At 38.2% G+C, this 26657-nt stretch overlaps 1 protein-coding gene across 2 annotated transcripts in view; it reads right to left on the reverse strand.

The window, feature by feature from the left end:
* The window catches only part of LOC126377039 (probable sodium/potassium/calcium exchanger CG1090), a 48824-nt gene extending 24670 nt beyond the window's left edge, over positions 1-24154 (reverse strand). For both annotated transcript variants that reach the window (XR_007567781.1, XM_050024659.1), the window contains exons 1-8: positions 23768-24154; positions 7699-7876; positions 6096-6244; positions 5530-5601; positions 3954-4095; positions 3266-3376; positions 2626-2803; positions 944-1090 (exon numbers count right to left, since the gene is read on the reverse strand). Coding sequence is in view for 1 of the 2 variants with exons in the window: in XM_050024659.1 (XP_049880616.1) it covers positions 944-1090; positions 2626-2803; positions 3266-3376; positions 3954-4095; positions 5530-5601; positions 6096-6244; positions 7699-7876; positions 23768-23779 (989 nt within the window). In the remaining variant the exon portion in view is untranslated. The remainder of the gene's footprint in view (positions 1-943; positions 1091-2625; positions 2804-3265; positions 3377-3953; positions 4096-5529; positions 5602-6095; positions 6245-7698; positions 7877-23767) is intronic.
* Positions 24155-26657: the final 2503 nt, after the last annotated feature.

The following is a 26657-nucleotide window of genomic DNA, read 5'->3' on the forward strand; positions in this document are numbered from 1 at the left end:
AACGACTACGTACTTACATCAGTAAGCAGTAACCGGGACCAACGGCTTATCGTGCCTCGCGAAGCACGGATCGTCTTATTCTTGGACAATCAGGTGATCAGCCTCTAATGTCCTAACCAAACTAGGGTTTCAAAGTGATTTTTATGATTTGTCCCCTTTGGAATTCGAACCAGGGGTTAAAAAGGCCAAATAGAAGCAATTCATCTGAAAAGCAAGTGTCAGCACCAGGGTTGATGATGTTGGTAGTCCACCTCAGAACCCACACGATAGAAGAAGACCCCCCCTCCCTTGGTGGTTGGATAAATAAAAGTGATTAAATCACATAATAACGGGTTCTTACCGCGTTTATGTCAGGGATATGAGACTCCCACTAAGATGACTACCAGTCATCCCGTGATCATGGCACTTGCAACAGTATCGAAATATCGGGAGTCTCATATCCCTGATTTAAACGCGGTTCTTACCAAGTAAGGCAAGTAAGAACCCGTTATTATGTTTTAATTATTATAATAATCGCGTAAACCTAAAACAATGGTGCTAATTCCTGTAAATACCATCTAATTTTATTTTAAGTTATATCTGTCATTTTCTTATCCGCCGAAAAGGAAAGGGACGGGTAATCGACAAGCATAAAATTTATGGAACACACGTCAATTTTAAGCACAAATCTAAACCAACCGTCTAAAAATTTTACATCCGTCAATAACCCGACACAGTTAAGTAGACAGCACGTCAAACGGATTGCATACCAGCGACGTACCTTTTGATTCGCCCGGGTTATTCATTCATTTACTCATTCTTCCTAAAATTAAGAGCTGTGAATCATCCGTCCCTTTCATTTTCGACAGATATGAAAATGACGGATATAACTTAAAATAAAATTAGGCGGTGTCTGCAGGAATCGGGGCCAATGTATAATTAAAAGTGTACTTAAGTGGATTACTTGTATGTGACTAAGGCAGCCTGCTCTTCCCGTGTGGGCAGCTTGAAGGGCAGTTTGATGGTCATGGCCCAACGCTCCAGTGCGGTGTTGAACCGCAGAGCGATGCAGTAAACCCCATACATTATCAGCATGAACAATGCTTCCGGCCTGTAAAAGATTATCATTACTTTTATTCACGAAAAGGTCAGTCTAATCTGCACACTTTAAGGGTTGTATTAATAAACTAACCTCAGCTTCGACACTGCTCTCAAGATCGTGTAAATGTGACAGTTCTCATATAAAAACTGGGACTTGAGCATGGTCTTGAGGGACAGTCTCAGCTGAGATTCGTTTATTAATACCACTCTAAGTTAGGTAAGTGGACCCTGTGAAAAATTAAAAACGTGATAACGCTAGAAATTATGTTAGCTTCGACCAACTGATAGAAGGAAAAAGAAAGTTACAAGGTAATACGCCAGTTTCCAACTAGTCAAATCAATAAAACACATTACAATTTCGAAATTAAAAAGTAAACTATGTAGAGAATCAGAAACATACGTAACTTCTTCACGTCCAACTAGGCGAAATCAATTACTTTTCACTAAACGTCTTTTTTTTGACGTGACTTATTGTAGATTTGCCGCAGATGGCATTAACTACTTGGCCGGACATATGGGGAGCGCTGAAGGCTCTCACCCGGTACAACGTTTAAGACAACAGGCCTGAGGGTGCCCAGTTGGGCGCGAACCTCGGCTCAGGGCGTCGTCTGAGAGGAAAAATATTTGAAAGAATTAATCGACCCTAGTGGGTCGATAGCGGTAAGTACTGAATGAGGGAAATCGTCGACCACGCCGGCGGGGTCGGTATCGGGGGTTCACTAAACGCCAAAACACAAAATTACTATGGAATTTGTATGAAGTAGCACAGTGTGACGTCATAGAAGAACGTGATCAAATGTCGGACTTAGGCCCTGCGCAGACGACAGACTATCCGTGACGCACTTTTTAGTCTGTGAAAATATAACCTATGCAATTATATGCAGTAACGCGCCGGACTTTTTGCGCGTCGTGTGTGTTACTGCATAAAATATAATTGCATAGTTTCACAGACTAAAAAGTGCGTCACGGATAGTCTGTCGTCTGCGCAGGGCCTTATTATTACGTTTTTCTTGATTATTTATAAATAAGTTAAGTAGAAAAAAGAAAGTGTTTTTCGTTAGTTCTAGATCTGTCTTTATTTAGTAATCGGAACTTTATCATTTATCTTGAACCTAGTATACGACCCAATTAAAACTATATTAATTTCAGAGTCACGCTCTTGTCGGTGCAGCATTCTCCATGCTACTTTTTTAGAGAAAAATAGTGGTTCTTGCCTTCCGCCCCGCAGTACTCTGTCTGACGCGAGAGTAGCCCGCGGTAGCGCCCAGAGTAGTAAATTTCAAAGCCGTACTAGGAATCCTGTCCTGCGACTCTGAAGAGTACTGACAGTTACTGCTGCCCTCTGTCAGGTACCAGAAGTAAAGTAGATAACGGTTGGAGGCCTAGTATGGCGGACCTAACTAGTTGGCCAGCTAGTTCCGCCCGCATGCAACAGATGGCGCCACATTTAATAATGCAGTCTTCAAGCAGTCGTGAAACGCGATATCGAAGTTTACACAGCGTGACGCATATATACAACTTCGAATCGTAAAACAACCAACGTACCAGGAGACGTATCCATTGCATATGGTGCACAGCATGACGAGGATAGAGAGGGCGTAGAAGAAGCAGTCGCGGCACAACGGCCACCAGTTGAGGTGTGACACGGTGCCCGCACACAGCGCGCACACGGAGATCACGAACATTATGTTGAACACCGCTGAGCCGATCACGCCAGACACACCTGGAAGGTGGAACACGAGTGGTTACTTAATATATTACCATATTATTATATTTGTACAAAATTTTCCTGTACTCAAAGGTTGCCTGGAAGAAATTGCTGCATGAGCAATAAGGCCGCCTGTTGTGCTTTTCTGTATAATATACCTTATCTCTGTATTTTGTGTCCATTGTGCTTAATAAAGTATTTTATCTATCTATTTTTATCTATCTTGTTATCCACGGGAAGTTTAAAAATCGAACCGTTGCTCTAGCAGCGAGCAGTGTTGTCTTTTTTACCCGAATGAGGCCAAGCAAAAAGGAGGGTTATGTGTTTGACCGCAATGTACCAAAAAAAATTACAATAAAAAAAACATATTGTACTGTGAAAGCTCGGTGAGCTGCGGGTATTTAGTTCATCTTGCGATGGATGTACCTTTGACTACACCAATAGGTATACAGTCGTGAGTTTATGTTATGAGGTTACCTATGTCATCCTGCGCACAGAAGACGCCGATGATGACGGTAGCCAACTCCGGCGCAGAACTGCCCGCCGCCATGAACGTTGCGCCCGCGACGTCTGGTGCCAGCTTCAGCTCTGAAATATAACAAAATAGTGACAATATAAATGTTATATATATATACCATAACACACATAACATTTATGAAACAAATAAAAGAGAAGGTGCAGGTCGTGTCGTATCGGGAGGTGAAGGTTTTGGCGTGAAGAAGAGAGGAATGGCGGTTACTCCACCGACAAGAGCGCAGCTCTTAAATAGAGATAGAGAGAGAGAGTGACAATATAACAACGAAGTCTGTATTTGCTCAAAACTATACCCACTTGACCATCTCATCACATTCACCATCTCCCTAGTGTTATCCCTTTAATTCATCATCATTTTCTTAGCATTGTCCCGTTTTTTTACGGGGTCCGCTTACCTAACATAAAGATTTGACAGGGTCGATTTTCATCATAATTATTCATCATCTCCCTAAACAGCCACAGCGGCCTAAAATAAAAAATAAAATAAAAAAGGATCATTGAAAAAGGACTATTAAAAAGCATTATTAAAAAAGACTATTAAAAAGGACTATTAAAAAGGACTATTAAAAAGGACTATTAAAAAGGACTATTAAAAAGGACTGTTATAAAAGGTCTGTTAAAAACTGCGTACCTTCGCAGATCCTGTCAAGACTGGAGACGAAGTACTCGTCACACACGATGGCTAGGCCAATGAAGGTGAACACACACACGAGGACGTGGATGATCAGTCCTCCGTGACGCCGCGCGTACTGGCCCATCAGGGGACGAGGGAACTGTAGGGTAATAAAATAATAATTTCAGACCTGATTCTACATTTGTTAATAACAATCTTCTTCTTCTATCGTGTGGGTTGTGAGCTGAATTACCAACCTCATCAACCCTGGTGTCAGGGTTATTATTGAGCCGCCAAAGGCCCCTGACATGGCTCATGTAACGACTACTCACTTACATCAGTAAGTAGTAACCGGGACCAACGGCTTAACGTGCCTATCGAAGCACGGATCATCTTACTTTTTGGACAATAAGGTGATCAGCCAGTATTGTCCTAACCAAACTAGGGATCACAAAGTGATTTTTGTGATATGTCCCCACCGGGATTCATTAAATAAGTTTGATAGAAAAAAGAAAATGTTTTTCGTTAGTTCTAGATCTGTCTTTATTTAGTAATTAGAATTTAATAATTTATGTTGACCTAGTACACGACCCAATTAGCACCGTTACTCTATAGCGAATTTTATATCATTTCATTTCAACTTAAAACCAATAAAACAAGATATATCTCCACCCCATACTGTCGTTTAGAAATCAGAATTTCCTAATTTATCTTGAACATAGTACACGACCCAATTTATTCAAATTATTGATTTGTTTTTTGACAAAAAGGGAATAAATAATAAAATATTCATCCAATCACCTCGACCCCACCAGTAGAGTGATGAGGGGGTGGACGGCCCGTGTGGTGGGGTTTATACCCCTTTTAAAAAGGGAAAATAAAAAATAAAAGTAATAAAATAATAGTTTTATTAAAAATAAATTAATAAGTACTTTGTTTATGTGAAGCCTCCGTGGTCTAGTGGTTAGAGCGTTAGGCTCACGATCTGGAGGTCCGGGTTCGATTCCCGATGGGGACATTGTCGAAATCACTTTGTGAGACTGTCCTTTGTTTGGTAAGGACTTTTCAGGATTGAATCACCTGATTGTCCAAAAAAATACGATGTGTCCGTGCTTCGGAGGGCACGTTAAGCCGTTGGTCCCGGCTATTAGCCGTAAAAACAGCTCCACCAACTCGCAGTGGAGCAGCGTGGTGGAGTATGCTCCATACTCCCTCCGTTGATTGAGGGGAGGCCTGTGCCCAGCAGTGGGACGTATATAGGCAGTTTATGTTATGTTTATGTTATGTGAGGAGCTCGGTGGCGCAGCACTAAACGCGCTCGGTCTGCGATTTTTGAAGTTACTTAAGCAACTTTCGCAAAGGCGGTCATAGGATGGGTGACCAAAAAAAAATCATCTCGAGCTCCTCCGTGCTTCAGAAGGCACGTAAAGCCATTGGGCCGGCTGCATTAGTAGTCGTTAATAACCACCAATCCGCGCTGGGCCCGCGTGGTGGTTTAAAGCCCGATCTCCCTATCCATCCACAGGGAAGGCCCGTGCCCCAGCAGTGGAGACGTTAATGAGCTGGTGATGACTTTGTTTATGTACATACATACCTGTTCAATGGCTGGCGGAGTACAGTTCCTGAGGGGGTGGACAGTCGGTGGCGTGTCATCGAACTCCCCCTCCTGTAAATACATACACACATACATCATACATACCATGTATGTAGGAAAGTGAGAACTTTGGAAGGATATTGAATGGGAATTTGATTGTTTATGGTATGAAAGGAGGATAAAGAACGTCTAGGGCCCTGTGCCGATGTTTTTCTTGCAGCTTCTTTTCCCCGGCTATACAGGTTGTGAGAAGCTGCAGTTGTTTTAGGCGGATGAGACGTTCGTTATGTAAAAATTTACGATTCAAAGTGTAACTATGTTACCTACTGAATAAAGATATTTTTGAATTTGAATTGATAATTAATGAATGGGACATCAACTACAAATAAGTCACGTTAAAAAGCAGTATTGTTCCAGATAATTCAGTATTAAGATAGATATTATAATAATTATCATAAATAATATAGTGGTGTGTCAAGATCGTAGTAAGTGAAATTCCATGTTCTCTGCCTACCCCAACGGGAAATAGGCGTGATTTTATGTACGTAAAAAATATATGACTGTACCTCTACATATCCGGCATCTTTTTGTTTCTTCTTCTCGCTTTCATCTTCTTCTTCTTCTTCATCGACTAGTCCCTTCATGGCCTTCTTACCGCTTCTCGTGCTATACTCATTCTCCGCCATTGACAGTGGCGTTGTGCTGATATCTTTCTCTGTAAATTACAAAATGTAGAATATAAAATAGAGAGCGAACCGGAATAGATTAGAGAGAGAAATTGAGTCGTCTTCTATCGTGTGGGTGTGAGGTGGATTCCCAACCTCATCAACCCTGGTTAGTATTGAGCCGCCTACGGCCCGTGACATGGCTCAGGTAACGACTACGTACTTACATCAGTAAGTTGTAACCGGGACCAACGGCTTAACGGGCCTACCGAAGCACGGATAGTCTTACTTTCGGACAAACAGGTGATCAGCCTGTAATGTCTTAACCAAACTAGGGATCTCAAAGTGATTTTTGTGATATGTCTCCACCGGGATTCCAACCAGGACCTTTGGATCGTGAGCCCGACGCTCAACCACTGGACCACAGAGGCCGTAGAAATTGAGTAATAAAGTGAGAAACAGTAGTACTGTGGTGTAAAAGAGTAGGTATATAGCGACTAAAATTGAGAAGGGAATGTTAAGTTGGTTTGGACACGTAGAGCGGATGAAGGATAATAGGATTACGAAAGCAGTATATAAAGCAATAGTTGGTGGTAGGACTGGCAGAGGATGACCTAGAAGGAGGTACAAACATCGCCCAAATTGGAGATGTCCTTAGAAAAGGTTTAGTACGATCTACTCCGAACCCACGTGCGTGTATGAAACGATTGATGAATGTGGAGGTAGCAAGAAAAGTTGTCAGGATCGAAGCAAATGTAATTCCATAGTCTCTGCTTACCCTAGGGGGAAATAGGCGTGAGTTTATGTAAAATAGAGAGAGAGAAGAAGGGAGAAAGTGACTATTAGAGAGACTTAGACTAGGTAGTGGATTCAATAAGTACAATATTTTAACTTTGACTATAAATAAGAAAATTAATAAGTTTCTACAAACTCTATTCTGTTGTGCCACTTATATAATTTTCATATCTATTGACATTAGAGTTCCTACAAACTCTATTAAATAAGTACACGCTATTCCCAAGAGCCCAGTTGGTACAATGCTTGACTCTTACCATGAGATTGAAGCAATGATTTACAAATTTGTTTTCGAATTCATGTTTGGATTATAAATGATTATCACGTGCTCAACGGTGAAGAAAAACATCGTGAGGAAACTCGTATTAACCCGAGAAATGTGTTTCGGAAGTATGTGATTTAAACCTGGATTGGGCTTACCCTTCGGACTGGAAGATCAAACAGGCAGTCGCTTCTATAAAAAAACAGATGTGTCAAATCTTCAGGTTAAGTAAGCGGACCCTGTGAAAAACAGGATAATGCTAGGGAGCGTTATCCTGTTTCATCACTACCTCAATTGAGGCTTCTAAAATTTTGTATTTAAGAGACGGCGTTTAACAGATGTTGATCTAACAAATCTGTGAATCGTGGGTGTTTAGTTCATCTGGCAATAGATGTACTTCTGACTACCCCAATTGGGATATAGTCTTGAGCCACACTACATACTTACCATCTTTCTCAGGGATCGTAATCGGGTTATCTCTCTGGGACGAGGGCTCGTCGACGTCGGTGGAGGGGCCTACGGTGGAGGCTGTCGAGCTGGGGCTGAACACAGCCTGGAACACCGAATACGCCACGAAGAACACTGACAGGGTCAGCCAGCGGTGCCGCCGGGGCCGGCGCATCCTCTGCAAACAATGATAATATATTACATTAGATTAGATTCATTTATTTCACATTATCATAATAATAAATGGTCCCAAAATATGGAAATGACAAACATAATAATAATAATTCTTTTAATTGTAAAAATTGCCTTATTATTGTTTCTTATATATCTGACTGTTCTGTATATATTTAAAATTATTATTACATATAACTGAATAATACTTTTATTTATATTTAAAGAATAGACTTGTTTTATTAATAAGTACTTATGTAACTTTAAAAAAATAAGTATATTTTTAGTATTCTTTTTGTTGACTATACCATTGAAGTACCTACTTATAATTTGGGACGAAGCAAGACTTCAATAGTGATATGGGACAAACTAAGAATTTTTTAGAATGTGGGACAAAACTTCAGGACGATCGAGGAATAAATCGAATATGGAAACGACATACAATAAATAATAATAAACCTTATAGTGTATAGATGTATCTTGCAAGTATAATATTATACCAATTTATTATTTTTGTATTGCTGTGTGCAAAATCTGCTGTCTACTAAAAAGCGTAGCGTTTGGCTACGAACAGTGCTACGTTTGCGTAGCGAAGTTTCGTAGCAAGGTTTCCAAGGCTTTTGGCCGAAGGGCGTGGTGTATCGCCATTTCGGCAGACAGTCGCCACATGTTTTTATGTTTTTGCCTTTATGTTTTCCTACTAAATATTAATGTGTGTATATTTTAATGTTGTAAATATATATGTGTGTCGAAGGTTTCACTTAAATAAGCTTTATTATTATTATTTTTAATGTCACCCGAGCGACACAAAATCTCGAGATGCATGTAACTCTGACTAACCGAATTGTATATATATATAGTCGTGAGCTTAAGCGAAAGAGGATTAGGACCTCATTCTACTATCATTAAATATTACCACGGTTCTATGACGATCTTGTGACGAAGCGAGTAGACGCCGCTACTTCAAAAGCGCACCCCTGATGCCGGGCAGCAGCGGTGTCAGTACTGGTTGGAGGCTGAGGAAATGGATTCTGGTAGGGAGAGCCCTGCCCTGGTAGCTAGAACATCACCGATTGAGAAATTGGTCGGTGTACTGCGGAACGGAAGGCGATTGGGGCAACCACCGTTCTACACGTCCTATCTATGGAGTAATGAAGGCGATTACTCCACCGACAAGAGCGCAGCTCTTAAATAAAGAGAGATAGAAATATTACCAACTTACAATGATGTCTGTTATCCTGATTAACACCACCATTGAGGCGCAAATGTTTTTACGTCCTGTAGTAATATGATTTCATTGTAGGAACTATTTACTTGCAAACTGTTATGTCATTGCTTGCGAAAAATAATATTTGCTATTTGGGAAATATTCGTAAATAAAGACCATAAATAAAGCAGAGTTGAATCGTCGTGAAAATCAGACTAATGTCACATTGTAAAAAGTTTGTGACATAGAGAAACACGGACCTCCGCGGACCGCTCCTTGTTCAACAACAACAATTGTGTTCAAACGTGTTCAAAGAATTTATAATTCTTTTTTATTTTATTTTACTTTTAAGTATTTATTTTTTTCTTTGGCGAAACATGTTGCAATTGTACCTACTTCTAATACCCACTTGTCACCTTATTCACCATGTTTGACGCAAATAAAGTTTCTATTCTATTCTATTCTTAAAAAGAACTTACAAACAGTTCACTAACAAAGATAATAATGGTGCTAATTCCTGTAAATACCATCTAATTTTATTTTAAGTTATATCTGTCATTTTCTTATCCGCTGAAAAGGAAAGGGACGGGTCATCGACAAGCATAAAATTTATGGAATACACGTCAATTTTAAGCACAAATCTAAACCAACCGTCTTAAAATTTTACATCCGTCAATAACCCGACACAGTTAAGTAGACAGCACGTCAAACGGATTGCATACCAGGGACGTACCTTTTGATTCGTCCGGGTTATTCATTAATTTACTCATTCTTCCTAAAATTAAGAGCTGTCAATCATCCGTCCCTTTCCTTTTCCGCGGATAAGAAAATGGCAGGTATAACTTAAAATAAAATTAGGAGTTGACTGTAGAAATCGGGGCCTTTATACATCAATGATTTAGCTAAAAATTATAATGTCATGCGGAAATTATACACATCATCATAAAGCAGTACGGACCTCCACGGATGCACAACATTGATTTACAACTACCGTAGATACAGCGCTTGATACGAAAATGCGGCGAAAACTTGGCGCTTGTTTATCTATACATTCGTACATAGCGGTATATACATTCAATAACATACATACATACATACATAAACTCACGCCCGTAATCCCTAGTGGGGTGGGCAGAGCCACAAGTAATCAAAGACAACTTGCAGCCACTGTTGATACGATGTCGTAAGCTGGATATGATGAACCTTATGGTGATAAGGGATCAGCCTATCGCCCATAACATTAGTCCATCATGTTAGAGGACACAATCTCTCTGTCGGTTTTTACGACATGCCCGGGAAGACAAGCAGCTGAACGTTTTCTATGTTTTTTATTTGCTCCCAGAACAGCATAGAAGCATTCAATAAAATCGTGTCAAATTAAGAAAGTACGCATCGTCTAACTACGTATATTAGCGCGTGGTGCTTCGTAACGCAATCGGGTTATACTGCGACTCGGATTGACCGAGAGTACTTGTTTTAGTGTATTTTAAACTAAAATAATCATTTTGGTGGGTTTTATTGCGATAAATGAATGTTTATACTATGATGACATGCAGAATGTCATTACTTATTAGAAATATGATGTCCCATCCTTCTATTTTCGCTTTGAGCATCTATTTTTGCAAGTTTTTCAAAATTCAAATTCAAATTCAAAATATTTATTTCGGAAACTAGTCCATATTTAGTTAGTAACAAAAGGCTTAACCTAGTATTAGTAACAGATTCGAAAGACGAACAACATAAAAATAAAACACATGAGACCGGCCCGAATCACCGAAGCCGCGGGCAGCTATGTAACAGCGTGCAATCGCACCCAGCGGTTCAGCAGCAGCGGCGCTTACGCATGATCGCGTGGAAGTCGTCTACGCGCGCCTCGCAGAACATACCGGAGGCGCTACAGCGTCGCGACAGCCCCAGCAGCGCCCTGAACGCATTGTTTTACCACGCACTTCACCGTATTGCCACTTCGGCGCCTAATCACGCACTGAAGTAAAGTATTGTCAACGTCGCTATATTAACAGTAACTTTGCGTCCCACTTTTTGAGTGATGATGTTTATTCTACGGTAGTAGTAAATCTATGATACACAAGCTCATAAAATCGCACAATCATCAATTTTTGAGACTCGAAATGAGTATGCCTATTTTAGCAACGTACGTACACACATGATGCTAAATAGCAATTGCTCGTTACCGAATGTACTCGTAATTGTCCGAATATAAAACGATTCGTGCTTTAGAGGGTATGTTAATCAGTCGCTCTCGACTACTATTTACTAAGTAAGTAGGAAGTTAGTTGCTAGTTTTTAGAGAAAAATAGAGCAGTGGTTTCCCTCTTGCCTTCTGCTTTTTTCTTTTTAATTTAGTTGTGAATTTTAATCAAGAGAAACGTAACAATAAGTCCGATATTTTATCACGTTTTTCTATGACGTCACAGTGTCCTTTTTCATACAAATTCCATAGCAATTTTATGCTTTGACGTTTAATAAAAAGTAACTGATTTGACTAGTTGGAAACCTATTAAACTTAATGAGAAGTGACATCGTTGCAAAAAACGCGTTAAAACATTAAAAACCTCAAAGGAAAGATGTGTTGGCTTTTTCAAGAAACTTGAGAATCACGCCATGTTAGTATTTTCCCGCCAAACGCGTCGCCGCCATCTTGCTGACGTCATCGCGTTGATTGATCGCCTGTCAGTCATGGCTTGGAAGGCAGTCAATTTGTAGCTAAATGTATTTAATGTGTCCACACACTGATTTGCCTCCACTGTGGTGAAAAGTCTTGATTATAGGAAAGATTTACTTGGCTTCGTATTTACGAGTTATTCCTTAAGAAAAAAGCTCTTAGAATTGATAATTTTCTGGACACTTCATACAAAAAACTTCGTTTTACACAGACAATACACATATACGTTATCGTATACGCGCATCTGTGTGTATGACGTCTGACGCTTATAGGATTAAAAAAAGACGTAAGACCGAGGGGGTGAGGTAAACTTAGCTGAGCCGCTGGTGGGGAGCGGAGAGTTGCCGTTCTGTACGTAGTATTATTCCTTATTCTATGGTAAGACTGAGGGGGGTGAGGTAAACCTAGCTCAGCCGCTGGTGGGGAGCGGAGAGTTGCCGTTCTGTACGTAGTATTATTCCTTATTCTATGGTAAGACTGAGGGGGGTGAGGTAAACCTAGCTCAGCCGCTGGTGGGGAGCGGAGAGTTGCCGTTCTGTACGTAGCATTATTCCTTATTCTATGCTATGTAGAGATTTATTCTTGTCGAGATTGCGGGGTCGTATCCCGAGTTCGACAAGTCTCGAGGGAGCGATCGTATCAGTAGCGGTTCATTGAAGGAGATAATGAAAACTGGTGAATTAGGTACATTGTTTGCGTGTAACGTGTTTGAGTTGAGTTTTTTATTTTTAAATGATATTAGACTTTTTTTTCTCGTATATTATTCAGCCGTATAAGACGTTGCCACAGAAACGCTGTGTAGATCATCTGATCAAGATGTAAAGGCCTATGATGATTTTATGAAGTATGTCAGGAATATTCAGGATCGAAGCAAATGGAATTCCATAGTGTCCACTTACCCCGGTGGGAAATAGGCGTGAGTTTATGTACTTATATGTGTGTAGATTAGCTAATTTTAGCCTTTATAAGTACATTTCGTAGGGGTATTAAAACATATACGATACTTTCCATAGACTCAGAATCATGAAAGATAAAAAGGAAGGACTTTCAATACAAGTACAATAAGAAAACAATTCGAAAATTGAAAAATTTGTTATTTCAACACAACGAAAACATGTTTTTACCGCTACAGAGAAAAACAGAGGAAGAATCAGAATCATTTATTCAACGTAATTATCATGTATAAACTTGTTAAAGGTCAATGTAACATTTGAATTTACGTCATTTCGCAAGGTGTTATGGCTGAGGAGAAGAAATGACAAGAAACTGCAACAGCAACACATCTTTTAAATCAATGAGGGTACATTACAAGTTATTTAATAACTAGAGGAACACATTTAACACCAGACATGTTTATCATTTAGGTAATCATTAATCTTATAATAAGCTTTTTTACATAAAGTAAGCTTCACGTGAGCTTTAAATTTATTCTCTGACAAATTTAAAATATTATCTGGTATTTTATTGTAAAAACGTATACATAACCCCAAAAAAGATGAATTTAATTTACTTAATCTAGAATTTTGAACAACAATTTTATTTTTATTCCTTGTATTGTAAGTATGCCTTTCACAGTTTCTCGGAAGGAGAGATACATTTTTACGCACATACATAATGTTTTCATAAATATATTGACTTGCGACCGTCAGTATATTTATTTCTTTAAACAGCTAGAATGATTTAAGTAGATGTCCTTAAAAAAGGTTCCGTACGATGTATTCTAAACCGGCGAGCGTGTATGAAACGATTGATGAATGTGGAATCAAGAGAAGTGTGTCCGGATCGAAGCAAATTAAATTCCATAATCTCGACATACGCCGTTGGGAAATAGGCGTGAGTTTATGTATGTATGTAAATCTTCTTTTAAATTAAAGTAGAGTAAAAACCCCGACCCCGCCGGCGTGGTCGACGATTTCCCTCAATCAGCGCTTATCGCTATCGACCCGCTAGGGTCGATTCATTCTTTCAAATATTTTTCCTCTCAGACGACGCCCTGAGTCGAGGTTCGCGCTCAACTGGGCACCCTCAGGCCTGTTGTCTTAAACGTTGTACCTGGTGAGAGCCTTCAGCGCTCCCCATTTGTCCGGCCAAGTAGTTAATGCCATCTGCGGCAAATCTACAATAAGTCACGTAAAAAAAAAGTAAAAAGCAATTAACATTTTAAAACAAAGCAGGGAATTAATCTTTGCGTAAGCTTGGAAACAAATATCTTGCTGAAGTTTCCGAAGAACGGTTTAATCTTTCAATATTTCCAAGGGGTTGTGAGGAATCGAAGTTTAGATGGCGGTCTAGTGTACAACACGTCCGTAAATAACTTTATTTTAAAATTTATATCTTAAATGTAATGACCGAATTTTAATAAAATCTTATGAAAAGTGTTGTGATTTGCGCGTAGTATTGTTGGCGTAAAGTAATAAGCAAATATAGTGACATAACTGCAAAAAATATAAATAAAGTGGAAAACAGTGTAAAATAAAACATCAATACAATAGAAGTGCATAAAGATCATTCTATGATATAACTAGAACCAGGAAATTGATATATAAAATATATTTATCAAGTGAATACAGGACTATTATTGAATTTTTCAACTCAACGTTCTTATTGTTTGTGATTGTGATCTTTGAACCTTGAAACGTTTACCTACCTTCCAATAAGTTGCATTTGTTCGCTAGCGCGGCTTGTAATCGCCGATTTCAACCTCTTACCGTAGGTGCTAGTGGTCTGGAGGCGTGGAAGGCAGACTAACAAATGACCGACCCATGGATCGAATCTCGCATATAACATTGCCTTTTTGACTTTTTATTTTATTGTTTACAAGCTAAAAACGTGCTATTTGATTTTTGTATTTTTTTTTTATTTGCAATATTATTGAATTCAATATTCAAGAAAATGGCAAAGATAATATGCTACAGATGTAAATCTAAAATCAACCAAAGGGATGCCATAAAATGCTCCATATGTAAAAATTCTTATGAGTTTGATTGCGCGGGTATATCAGAGAAATTATATTGTTTAATGGAACCCGAGAGGAGAAAAAATTGGAAGTGCAATTTATGCTTACAAAGTAAAAATAGTAAGAACTCTGAGAAATCTTTCGTAACTGTACGTAGAAAAAAGTTACCACAGTTGAGGACCAAAATTGGAAAAACGACACCACGTCAAGAAAAGCCAAAGAGTGACAAAATAAGTGTCCCATCCACATCCAACCACGTTGAAACAGCCCAACAGGTGACAATTGATGATCTGAGCATTGTTGACTCAAGTCTTAGCGCATATGATTCTACGATTTTGACCGAAGATGAAACACTAAAAGAACTATATATGTCTACCGAACAGCTGTTGTCAAGAAGCGTCGAATGCCTAACGGATAACTTTGGACTTATTGAAGAAATGAAGGATGAAATAAGCGAATTGATGTCAAATTTGGCTAGTACGCAGAATGAGTTAGAGAAGACGATACTTGAAAATAATGAACTGAAAAGGGAGATAACTGGACTGAACAAAGAAGTTCGTGTCTTAAAGAATATTTGTACTACTCCGATAAGACAAGCAAATACCACCAAGAAGAGGCAACCTGCTCAGAGTTTACATTTGAGTGTTTTCGCCACACCACCGAAAATAATGAAATCAGAGAATTATACAGAAATATTTGAGCTAGAAAAAGAAGTTCTTAAATTACAACAACAGCTAAATTTATCCAAAGATGAAATTGCAACACTGAATAGACGGATAGAGACATTAGTACAAAATAACGTGTCGAGTAAAAATAAGTCTATTGAAATAGATGAGCCTGAAAGAGTTGAGAGCAAATCAGACTATTCAAGAATAAATAAGATAAGTAGTGATTGTATGCGGAAACCAAAAATTTGGGTCTTTGGTGGAGAGCAATGCAGAGGTTTGGCCTCAGAGTTGTTAAGATCGAACTCAAGACATAAGCAGGAAAACTATGAAGTGCTAGTGAGTGTAAAACCATATGCATTTACCAAAGACATACTGCAAGACATACAGCCTAACCAGATGCTACCTAATGATATAATTATTTTAAGTGTAGGAGAACATGATTTAAATGTGAAAAAAGCTTTACATCAGCTTAGAAAATGTTTAAAGTTGCTAACAGAACACATTGTAATTATCTTGCAGGTTGCTAATAACGTTAATGTTAATGTTGATACCTTTAATTTCAATTCTAACGTGGAACACCTTTGTAATCAATTTATGAACTGCAGATATGTAACTTTTAATTATAATTACAATAGAAAATCTGGTTTGAAGGGTATCTGTAACAAACTCCTCCATACTCTGAATCATATTGACTATGATAGGACATACTACAAAAGCAGGAATGTGTGGTCGTCAGAATGCAGCAAACCAAAAGCGAATAATTGTGATCAATCCTTACAGGCATCTAGTACACCTAATAGTTATTCCTTTCGGGATTAATGACATTAAATCCATTGAAAATCCCAAGGAGTATTTTATTGTCCTACACCAAAACATTGCCAGCATATTTTCGAAAAAAGAATTACTTGAAATTACAATACAAGAACTTATCAAGAATAAAAATCAACCCGATGTTATATGTCTTACTGAGACTTTCATTTTATCCGGATTAGAAAAATACTTAAATATTCATAACTACACTTTAGCATCAGCATATTCTAGGTGTGACATTAAGAGAGGTGGCACTTGCATATTAGTGAAGAATGATTTACCATTTAGGGACTTACCCCTGGTTAAGAGCTATACCATACCTAAAACATTTGAATGTTGTGCGGTTGAATGTCCAGTTAACAGACTAGTCATCATATGTGTTTATAGAACCCCTGATAGCAATCCTAATTTATTTCTTGATAAGCTAGAGTGTGTCTTAAACAAAATTAATTTGAAATATAACCATTCTACAAAAGTTATAGTAACAGGCGATACCAATATAAATACACTGAATTCAGGTACACTTGTAAACCGATATAAAGATCTTGCCCTCAATTATAATTTAGTTATGCACATAAACCAACCTACACGCCAAGCGTCATGCCTAGATCATATACTGAGTAATATTAAAAATGCCGAATCTCTTGTGCTATCCCTACATCTGTCCGATCACGATACCGCTCAACTAATAAAATTTTCCGTTAAATCTAAAGGAAGTAAACCCAAAATTTATTACATCTTTAAAAGAGACTATAGTAATGAGAATATTCTAAAATTTAACGAATGTATTAAAAATATTTCTTTTAATGAAGTTTTGGTAGAAACAGACTTTAATAGAGCATTTACTAAATATCATGAATTAATAAGTCTGTTCTATAACCTATGCTTTCCAAAAATTAAAATTAGAATAATTAATAATAAAAAACAAAAATGGATAAGCAAGGGATTAAAACTGAGCTGTAAACAAAAAAGGTTTCTTAGATACAAATATTACAAACATAAAACTCACCGCAACAAACAAAGATATGTAATTTTTTCTAAAATACTAAAAAAATGTATTTACAATCTGAAAAAAAATTATAATAGATCATACATAAATAAAAGTAAAAACATTAATAAAGCTACTTGGACTATTATAAATCGTGAAATAGGGGGTAAAAAGTATAACACTGACATTAGATCTATTAATTATAACCACACACTTGTTACTGATCCGGCAAAAATTGCTTCTATATTTAATGAGCACTTTGTAAAGGCTATGAACAGTCAGACAAATACTTACACAAACGAAATAAAATTAGGTTATAACTCGCATTCTATGTTCTTAAAACCTTTGACCGATGGGGAGGTTTTAAAAGAGGTAATGTCATTAAACAACACTAACTCTGAGGGTTTTGATGATATTTGTACAAGGGTTATTAAAATTTCCGTACATAATATGATATCGATATTGACTTTATTGATAAATTTATCTTTTGAAACTGGCACATTTCCAGATATTTTGAAGAAGTCTATTATTAAACCACTTCACAAGCAAGGCGATAAAAGTGACCTTAATAACTATCGTCCTATAGCGCTAATATCAGTTTTTTCAAAGATCTTTGAAAAATGTATGTTGAAACGGTTAAGAGAATTTTGTGATAAGTTTGAAATAATTAGACCCGAGCAATTCGGCTTCCAAAAAAAGAAATCAACCACACTTGCCATACACTCATTACTGGAAAACGTCCTTAAAAGTTTGAACAAGAAACAATTAACTACAGTGCTATTTTTAGACCTAAGCAAAGCTTTCGACTTTGTCTCGCATGACATCCTCACAAGAAAATTGGAAGCCATTGGAGTGCGTGGGGTACCTCTTAACTGGTTACACTCTTATTTGCGAAATAGAACTCAGAAGGTGGTTATATCTAACATAGATGAAAAGAAAGAAGTAGTAATATCAGCCTCTGAGTATGATTTCAACCGTTGTGGAGTTCCGCAGGGCAGTGTTCTAGGTCCCTTTCTGTTTTTATTATTTATAAATGACTTGCCTGAAATATTGACACATAAATGTGTGATGTTTGCAGATGACATATCCGTAATTGTAACATCTAAGAATAACATTACCAACGATGAAATAGATAAACATGAACTTGACATTAATACAACATTAAAATCTGTGATACAATGGCTAGACGCTAACAAATTGCATATCAATTTAAAAAAAACTAATTATATTAATTTCAATAATACAATAAAAATAAGAAAATTAAATGTAAAATATGATAATATAGTTATTGATGACGTATATGAAGCTAAATTTTTAGGATTAAAAATTAACAAAGAATTAAATTGGAAAACTCAAATTGAATATGTTAGTGATAAATTAAATAAATTTGCTTATGCTCTTAGACGCCTTAAGAACCTAACAGACAATAATACTGCCCTTTCTGCGTATCATGCATATGTTGGCTCAGTCATGAGGTATGGACTTGTTATGTGGGGCAGTGGGACAAATTTACAACGTGCATTCATATCACAAAAAAAATGTATCAGAGCTCTTACTGGTACACCACCACTTGAGAGTTGCAAGCCGCTCTTCCTGAAACTTGGTTTGCTGCCACTACCGGCTTTATATATTTATGACTCATGTGTGTTTGTAAAACAACATCCTGATCTTTTTACAAAAGCCTTTGAAGTACATTCAAACTCTCGGAGTGTTAGAAACCCCTTCAGACTAGTTTTCGAAGAAACGCCGCGGACACGAAAATATAATCTTGGTAGTACGTGTATGTGCGTGCGATTATTCAACAAATTACCTTTTGACATTCAGAAACTGTCGACGAATGATTTTCAGAAGGAATTGTATAAATGGATTTTGGCAAAAAACATTTGCAAAATTAAAGATTTTATTGAATTTTGATAACTTTTGACATGAATGTACTTAATATAACCATCATTTTTGTCATGTACCTAACTATTAGAGTATTTTTTTTATTTATTTTTTTATTGTTTGTTTTCATTGTATTTTGACTATTTTAATATTATTCTTTGACTTGTTAGTACACTAACAAATTTGCATGCCTATGTTATGGCCAAATATGTTGTTCTTAAATATTATTTATTGTTACCACCTTAAATACCATATTTGTGCAATAAATGATTTGATTGATTGATTGATTGATTGATTGAAGGGATTACGCGCCTCCATTTTCGCTTCTAATAGGTTTGCAGATGGGTAGTATTCATTGTGAGTTATAAAAATATTAGTTTTGCTGGTTTATTTCTAAGCCGTAGTAGCTCAGTTGGAAGAACGCTCGATTCTCACTGTGAGGTCGCAAGTTCGAATCCCAAAACGGACCTAAATGAAAGCCGGTATTCTAACCAGTGACACTACAATGTAACTCACGCGTACTCTGAACATGGCCATCACGGAAGCTTCTACTACTTTACTGACTGAAAAATACACGAAACTATCAATAGGTATTCAAATTATTCAGAAATCAGAATCATTTATTCAACGTAATTATCATGGATAAACTTGTTGAAAGTCAATGTAACATTTTTGAATTTACGTCATTTCGCAAGGTGTTATGACTGAGGAGAAGATATGACAAGAAACTGCAACAGCAACACATCTTTTAAAAACCAATGAGGATATACATTACAAGTTATTTAATAACTAAGTTAGAGGAAGATATTCAATACCAGACATTTTTATCCTTTAGGTAGTCAATAATCTTATAATAAGCTTTTTTACATAAAGTAAGCTTCACATGAGCTTTAAATTTATTTTCTGATTATTATCTAATCTAATCTAATTTAGCCTACAAGATCCCACTGCTGGGCAAATGCCTCCCCTTCCTCTCTTCCTTTCTCTTTCTCATGACGGGCACAGGCGTCGTGGTAGACCTCGAAAGAGATGGCGTGACGACTTGGACGCTTGCCGGAGGGACTGGCTGGCGTACGCACAGGACCGCGAAAAATGGAAATTATTATTATCATTAATAAAAAACATTAGCAGCTAATGTTATGTCCTGAGTGTTCCATTTTCGAAATGTAATAACGAACTTCATAAACATCAAACAAAACACCACAAATAGTTGGTTAATTTCGTAGTAGTTCCGTGTGGCCACGCCACCCACTGATAACGTCACAGTGACGTAGGTAAATCGCTATGTTATCATTTTAAGGCGATAAGCACTGAATAATAAATCGTCCACACACCGGTGAAGTGGGTATCCAATGAGCCGGCCAAGTAGTGAATGCCATATGTCACAAAATAGGCTAGTTTCCAACTAGTCAAATAAGTTACTTTTTACCATGGTATAAGAAAACCAGGTAAGTATGTAGGTATGCTCCGATGAAAAGCCGCCATTGCTAGCCGTTTGATGACGTAAGTGTTACCATTAAATTGGTATCTCCAACATTCCAAGGACGTCAATTTTATTATTGAAAATTAAGTGAATTATGACCTCCGTGGTCCAGTGGTTGAGCGTTGGGCTCACGATTCGGAGGTCCTGGGTTCGAATCCCGGTGGAGACATATCACAAAAATCGCTTTGTGATCCCTAGTTTGGTTAGGATATTACAGGCTGATCACCTGATTTTCCAAAAAGTAAGATGATCCGTGCTTCGGAAGGCACGTTAAGCCGTTGGTCCCGGTTACTATTTACTGATGTAAGTAAAAAGTCGTTACATGAGCCAAGTCAGGGGCCTTTGGCGGCTCAATAGTAACCCTGAAACCAAGGTCGATGAGGTTGGTTTTCACAACCCACACGATAAAAGAAACAGCGATTAGTAAAATATTAGTATTTGCTCCTGACCCGTCTAATTATTGACTTTAACCTCCATTGGGTAATGGGATTTGGGAATGGAACCATTGACCCTTCAAACCAATGTTTACTTGATAAGGTTTCCCGATGTTTGTCGCCTTAACGACGTATTAGTAGCTTTGAGGGATTACGTCCTTTGCTGTATTCATGTACGTATATTCATTTCTATGCCCCATAATGTTGAATAGAAGAAAAAGGTTAGAAAGGCCCTAACGCGCACTTGGTATGAGAACCGCTGTCGCCGGTTCAACCCCACTCTCTTTTACTACTACTCCTGCAAACAGATGACTAAGATAGCTCTACTGCTTTTCAACTTCCACAGTCACTTTGCTGTCAATGTTTACTTTATATATGATAGGCTGCAATTTTATCATTACTTTTCGTAAGATACTGCACATAAAAGTATTTTTTTGGTACATAACCTATCATACTAAGGTATTTTTTACATTCGACAATCATTGGTTTAGGCCTGTGCTGGATTCGAACCTACGCCCTCAAAGTGAGAGTCAAGCGTTCTTGAACTGGGCTATCCCGGCCCTCACTTTCGTACATACATACATAAACTCACGCCTATTTCCCACCGGGGTAAGCAGAGACTAACGAATTCCATTTGCTTCGATCCTGACACACTTCTCTTGCTTCCTCCACATTCATCAATCGCTTCATACACGCACGCCGGTCATAGTGGATCGTGCTGAAGTATTGTACATAAATAAAGCTATTAATTATACAATCTGTAACAAGCTACTGGGGTCCATAAATTAATAGCGATTAAAAGATAAGGTCAATTTATTTTAATTGGGGAAACTGCTCTTATTGGTCGGTGAAACAGTACAGGTATTCTTAATGTAATTTGTTTGTGGGATTCAATTTTTTAATAGGATTTCGTATTATACAACTCTTCAACAAGTCTTTGGATATACACAAAATAACATAACATAACAAATACTTTAATGCACAAACAGGAAAAAACAAAATACAAAACAAAAGAGAAATAGAATTAGTACAATAGGCGACCTTATTGCTAAGTAGCAATCTCTTCCAGGCAACCATTAAGTATAGGAGATATTGAATATTATGTAATATAGCGGGATAGTGCAGCATGGGAATACTTGTACATATAAAAATACACTTTCGACTACATAAACTACATAATAATAATACACATAATTATAATTGTTATAATAAATAAATATCACTACTTAAACTACTACATATACTATGGAAGAAAAGGAGTAGATAGATTATGAAGATGAAGAGGAAATAGAGGTAAGGAAATGCGCCTTGCCTTGTAAAAAATATTTTGCACCATAAACAAAACAAGTGTTTTGTATAAAATCACGCCTATTTTTGTAGGTGTTTTTGGTCTATTACAGAAAAGACATGTAACCAGGAGGTCTTAAGTGCAATCAGTTAATTTTTTACTTTGCAAGAAACTGATTGGGCTTTTGCAGCTTATCGTACATGTATGTGCTAAGTATGGCTCATAATATAGGTATAATATAGGTAAGTAACGGCCTCTGTGGCCCTGGGTTTGAATCCCGGTGGGGACATATAACAAAAATAAAACACTTTGTAACCCTTAGTTTGGTTAGGACACTACAGGCTGATCACCTGACTGTCCGAGAGTAAGACGATCCGTGCTTCGGAAGGCACGTCAAGCCGTTGGTCCCGGTAACTGTTTACTGATGTAAGTGAGTAATCGTTACATAAGCCATGTTAGGGGTTTTTGGCGGCTCAATCATAACCCTGACACCAGGGTTGATGAGGCTGGTATTCCACCTCACAACCCACACGATAAGAAGAACTGTTGTCCTCTGATTACTTGTGCCTCTGCCCACCCCCGATTGACCTATTTGACCTTGTTTCCTGCAGACATGTTGTTGTGACTTTTATCTCAAACAGAAGTATTATTACAATATACAAAAAACCCAATCGTTTGTGGTTTTATTGACATTTGATAACTCGCTGACCTTTGCCCTTTGAGACCTAAATACTTATAATAAAGTAATATACATAACATAACCAGCCTATATACGTCCAACTACTTGACTGGAGGAGGTATGGAGCATACTCCACCACACTACTCCACCTCGGGTTGGTGAAAATAATATCCTAAGTAAGTAAGTTATGTCCTTTCACGGATAGAGATCATGGGATGGTTCATAATAGATAATATGACACCTTGGGATCGGAACGTCATTAGACGTTCTGTCTTTGAAAGTGTTAAGTAATATTATAAATATTTATTAACTTAATATTTAATATTTACACACCAAATGGTTCGAACCCCGGAACCGGACCAATGAGTTTTTAATTTATCTTAAGTGCAGTTTTCACTAACACAGTTAGAGAATTATAGACGGCGATACGGCTTACCACCTATCACTTTGCTCTAACAGAAAGCTCGGTGAGGTGTGAGTACTTAGATCATGTTGCGATGGATGTAGCTCTGACTACCCCAATTGGGATATAGTCGTGAGCTTATTATATATAGTTATGTGAATTCAGACTTTTCTTAGTAAAAGGCCAACTGAAATCTACTATCTACTATCAAATATGGCTGAACATTAACCTAACATACAGCATTGACGCTTTCATACGTCTCGACCCGGCGGATACCTACACAAGTTATTCACGAATTTCACAAGCTTATTACTTATTCAATGAAAATATTGTAAAATATGATAATTATTATGAATAATGCAAGATTTCTGTAATTAATTGTCTAAATTAATGTTAAAATGTGCAAATATCTTACCGTAGGCTGCATGGCTGGCGACTAGCCAGCTGTTCTCAATCGCGGACCGCTATTTATACGCTCACAATATCGATTTTGTCCGGAACCGTTACGTAACGTACACAGCACGGAAAAGGTTTGGCGCCTCTGCCGCTACCACATTCCAAATTCAAACTTTATGTTTTCAACTAGAAATGTAATTATAATTCTATTTATTTCCACTTTTATTTTCGAATTACTTTTTTAATATTTATTATTTTTTTCAACACATTTTATTTCGCACATGTCACGATAAAACACCTTTTCGTTTAAAGATTAATAATGTATTCTTTTTTTAATAATTAAGGTATTTTATAGATGGTAGATGTGATGATGATGTAAATGGAAGGCGGGAAGTGGTGTAGTGATGCGTAGTGGCGTCGCGAGTGAGCGCGATGGCGCCACCGAGCGAACTGGCGCGGCTGCGCGATGCCGCCGGCACTACCGGCTATGAAACGCGCTGTTACACGATTTGGGTTTATTCATTGGAAAATTGTGAGGGACAATAGGATCACACGATATGTGAAGGAAAATATTTACTCTACACCCAGAGAAATCGGGCTTAAAAAAGGAAAACAGTGCCTTTTTTTTTTCAAAAAAAGAGGAAATTGTAGTTCATTTATTTAAGTATATTATAATACTTAGCTTCATTAAATCACTAATTTTAAAAGCCACAGTCTTGTCGGCGTAGCATTTTCCTTGCTACGTTTTAAGGGAAAAATAGAGCAGTGGTTTCCCTATTCCTTCCGCCCCGTAGTACTATGTATGACGCGAGTGGGATGGCGCCCAGAGTAGACCATTTCAAAGCCGTACTAGGACTCCTGTCCTCCGCCTCTGAATAGTACTGACAGTTACTGCTGCCCTCTGTCAGGTTCCAGTTTACAGTCCCTGTGACTTGCCCCTTCCGTCCTGCATTACCGTACCAATGGCTCCCAAGGAGCAGGAACATGGAGAATGCTGCACAGACAAGAGCGTGGCTCTTAAATTAGTGATCTTTTACTATCGTGTGGGTTGTGAGGTGGATTACCAAGCCCATTAACCCTGGTGTCAGGGTTACTATTGAGCCGCCAAAGGCCCCTGCCATGGCTCATGTAACGACTTCTAACTTACATCGGTAAGTAGTAATCGGGACTAACAGCTTAACGTGCCTTCCGAAGCACGGATTATTGTTCTTTCGGACAATGTGATCAGCCTGTAATGTCCTATAACCAAACTAGGGATCACAAGGTGATTTTTGTGATGTGTCCCCACTGGGATTTGAACCGGGACCTCCGGATCGTGAGCCCAACGATCTAACCACTGGACCATGGAGGCCGTTAGTGATAAATCTCATTAGAATTTGATTACCAGCCACATCTTCTACGACTTACCTATTACTACGAGTATCTATAGAAATTACTGATACTACCTCGCCGGCGTGGTCGACATTTTCCACTAGAAACCACTTCTGTCATCTGTCCGGCCAAGTAGTGACCGTTATCGAAGACACATATTTGATTAAATATAATTTGTACCGGGTGAGAGCCTTCAGATACTGGGTGAGAGCCTTCAGCGTTCCCCATTTGTCCGGCCAAGTAGTTAATGCCATCTGCGGCAAATCTACAATAAGTCACGTCAAAAAAAAGATTAAATATATAGTTATAATCCTGTTTAATGGCCCCAAAACATTATTCATTTCCGTCACTCTACTCTATCCCGAGGCTAATAAAGCTGAAATTACTTTGTGATCGGCGTAAACTGTGGCAGAATGAGCGTTTCTGACACATTTCCTTTGCCCTTTTCTCAGAAGCCGACATTATGAGTTAAAAAGTAAAAACCTTTACTTAGGGCTCTTAAACTATACACCTATATTATGTTCTATATATAGCACTTACTGATTTGTAAGAGGAGGAGTAAACAAAACGGGTTCAACTTATCTCCCCGGGTATGTCGGAGAAACCGACAAAGGATAACATAACATAACATAAACTGCCTATATACGTCCCACTGCTGGGCACAGGCCTCCCCTCAATCAACCGGAGGGGGTATGGAGCATACTCCACCACGCTGCTCCACTGCGGGTTGGTGGAGGTGTTTTTACGGCTAATAGCCGGGACCAACGGCTTAACGTGCCCTCCGAAGCACGGAATCATCTTACTTTTTCGGACAATTAGGTGATTCAAGCCTGAAAAGTCCTTACCAAACAAAGGACAGTCTCACAAAGTGATTTCGACAATGTCCCCATCGGGAATCGAACCTGGACCTCCAGATCGTGAGCCTAACGCTCTAACCACTAGACCACGGAGGCTGTTAATTTGTCAAAAATTAATTATTATTAAGTTCTTTTTTAATATTCATCATGTCTCCTTCTTCAATCGTGTGGGTTGTGAGGTGGATTATCAACCTCATAAACCCTGGTGTCAGACAAAGGATAAATAAATAAAAACTAAAATAAACTTTATTGAGTAGAAAGATGACGGTTTACAGTAAATGTTACCTTATTTGTTAGATATATTAATGGACTCGTATCAATAGTACAACTTATTAACCCTGGTGTCAGGGTTACCATTGAGCCGCCAAAGGCCCCTGCCATGGCTCATGTAACGACTATTTACTTACTTACATCAGTAAGTAGTAACCGGGACTAATGGCTTAACATGCCTTCCGAAACACGGATCATCTTACTTATTGGACAATCAGGTGATCAGCCTGTAATGTCCTAACCAAACCGCCTCCGTGGTCCAGTGGTTGAGCTTCGGGCTTACGGTCCGGAAGTCTCGGGTTCGAATCCCGGTGGGAACATATCACAAAAATTACTTTGTGAACCCTAGTTTGGTTAGGACAGAGGATTATACGTAAATATATACGGTTCATTATATTCATTTTTGGATTT

The sequence above is a fragment of the Pectinophora gossypiella genome, chromosome 22, assembly GCF_024362695.1.
Source record: "Pectinophora gossypiella chromosome 22, ilPecGoss1.1, whole genome shotgun sequence".
NCBI classification, from domain to species: Eukaryota; Metazoa; Arthropoda; class Insecta; order Lepidoptera; family Gelechiidae; genus Pectinophora; species Pectinophora gossypiella.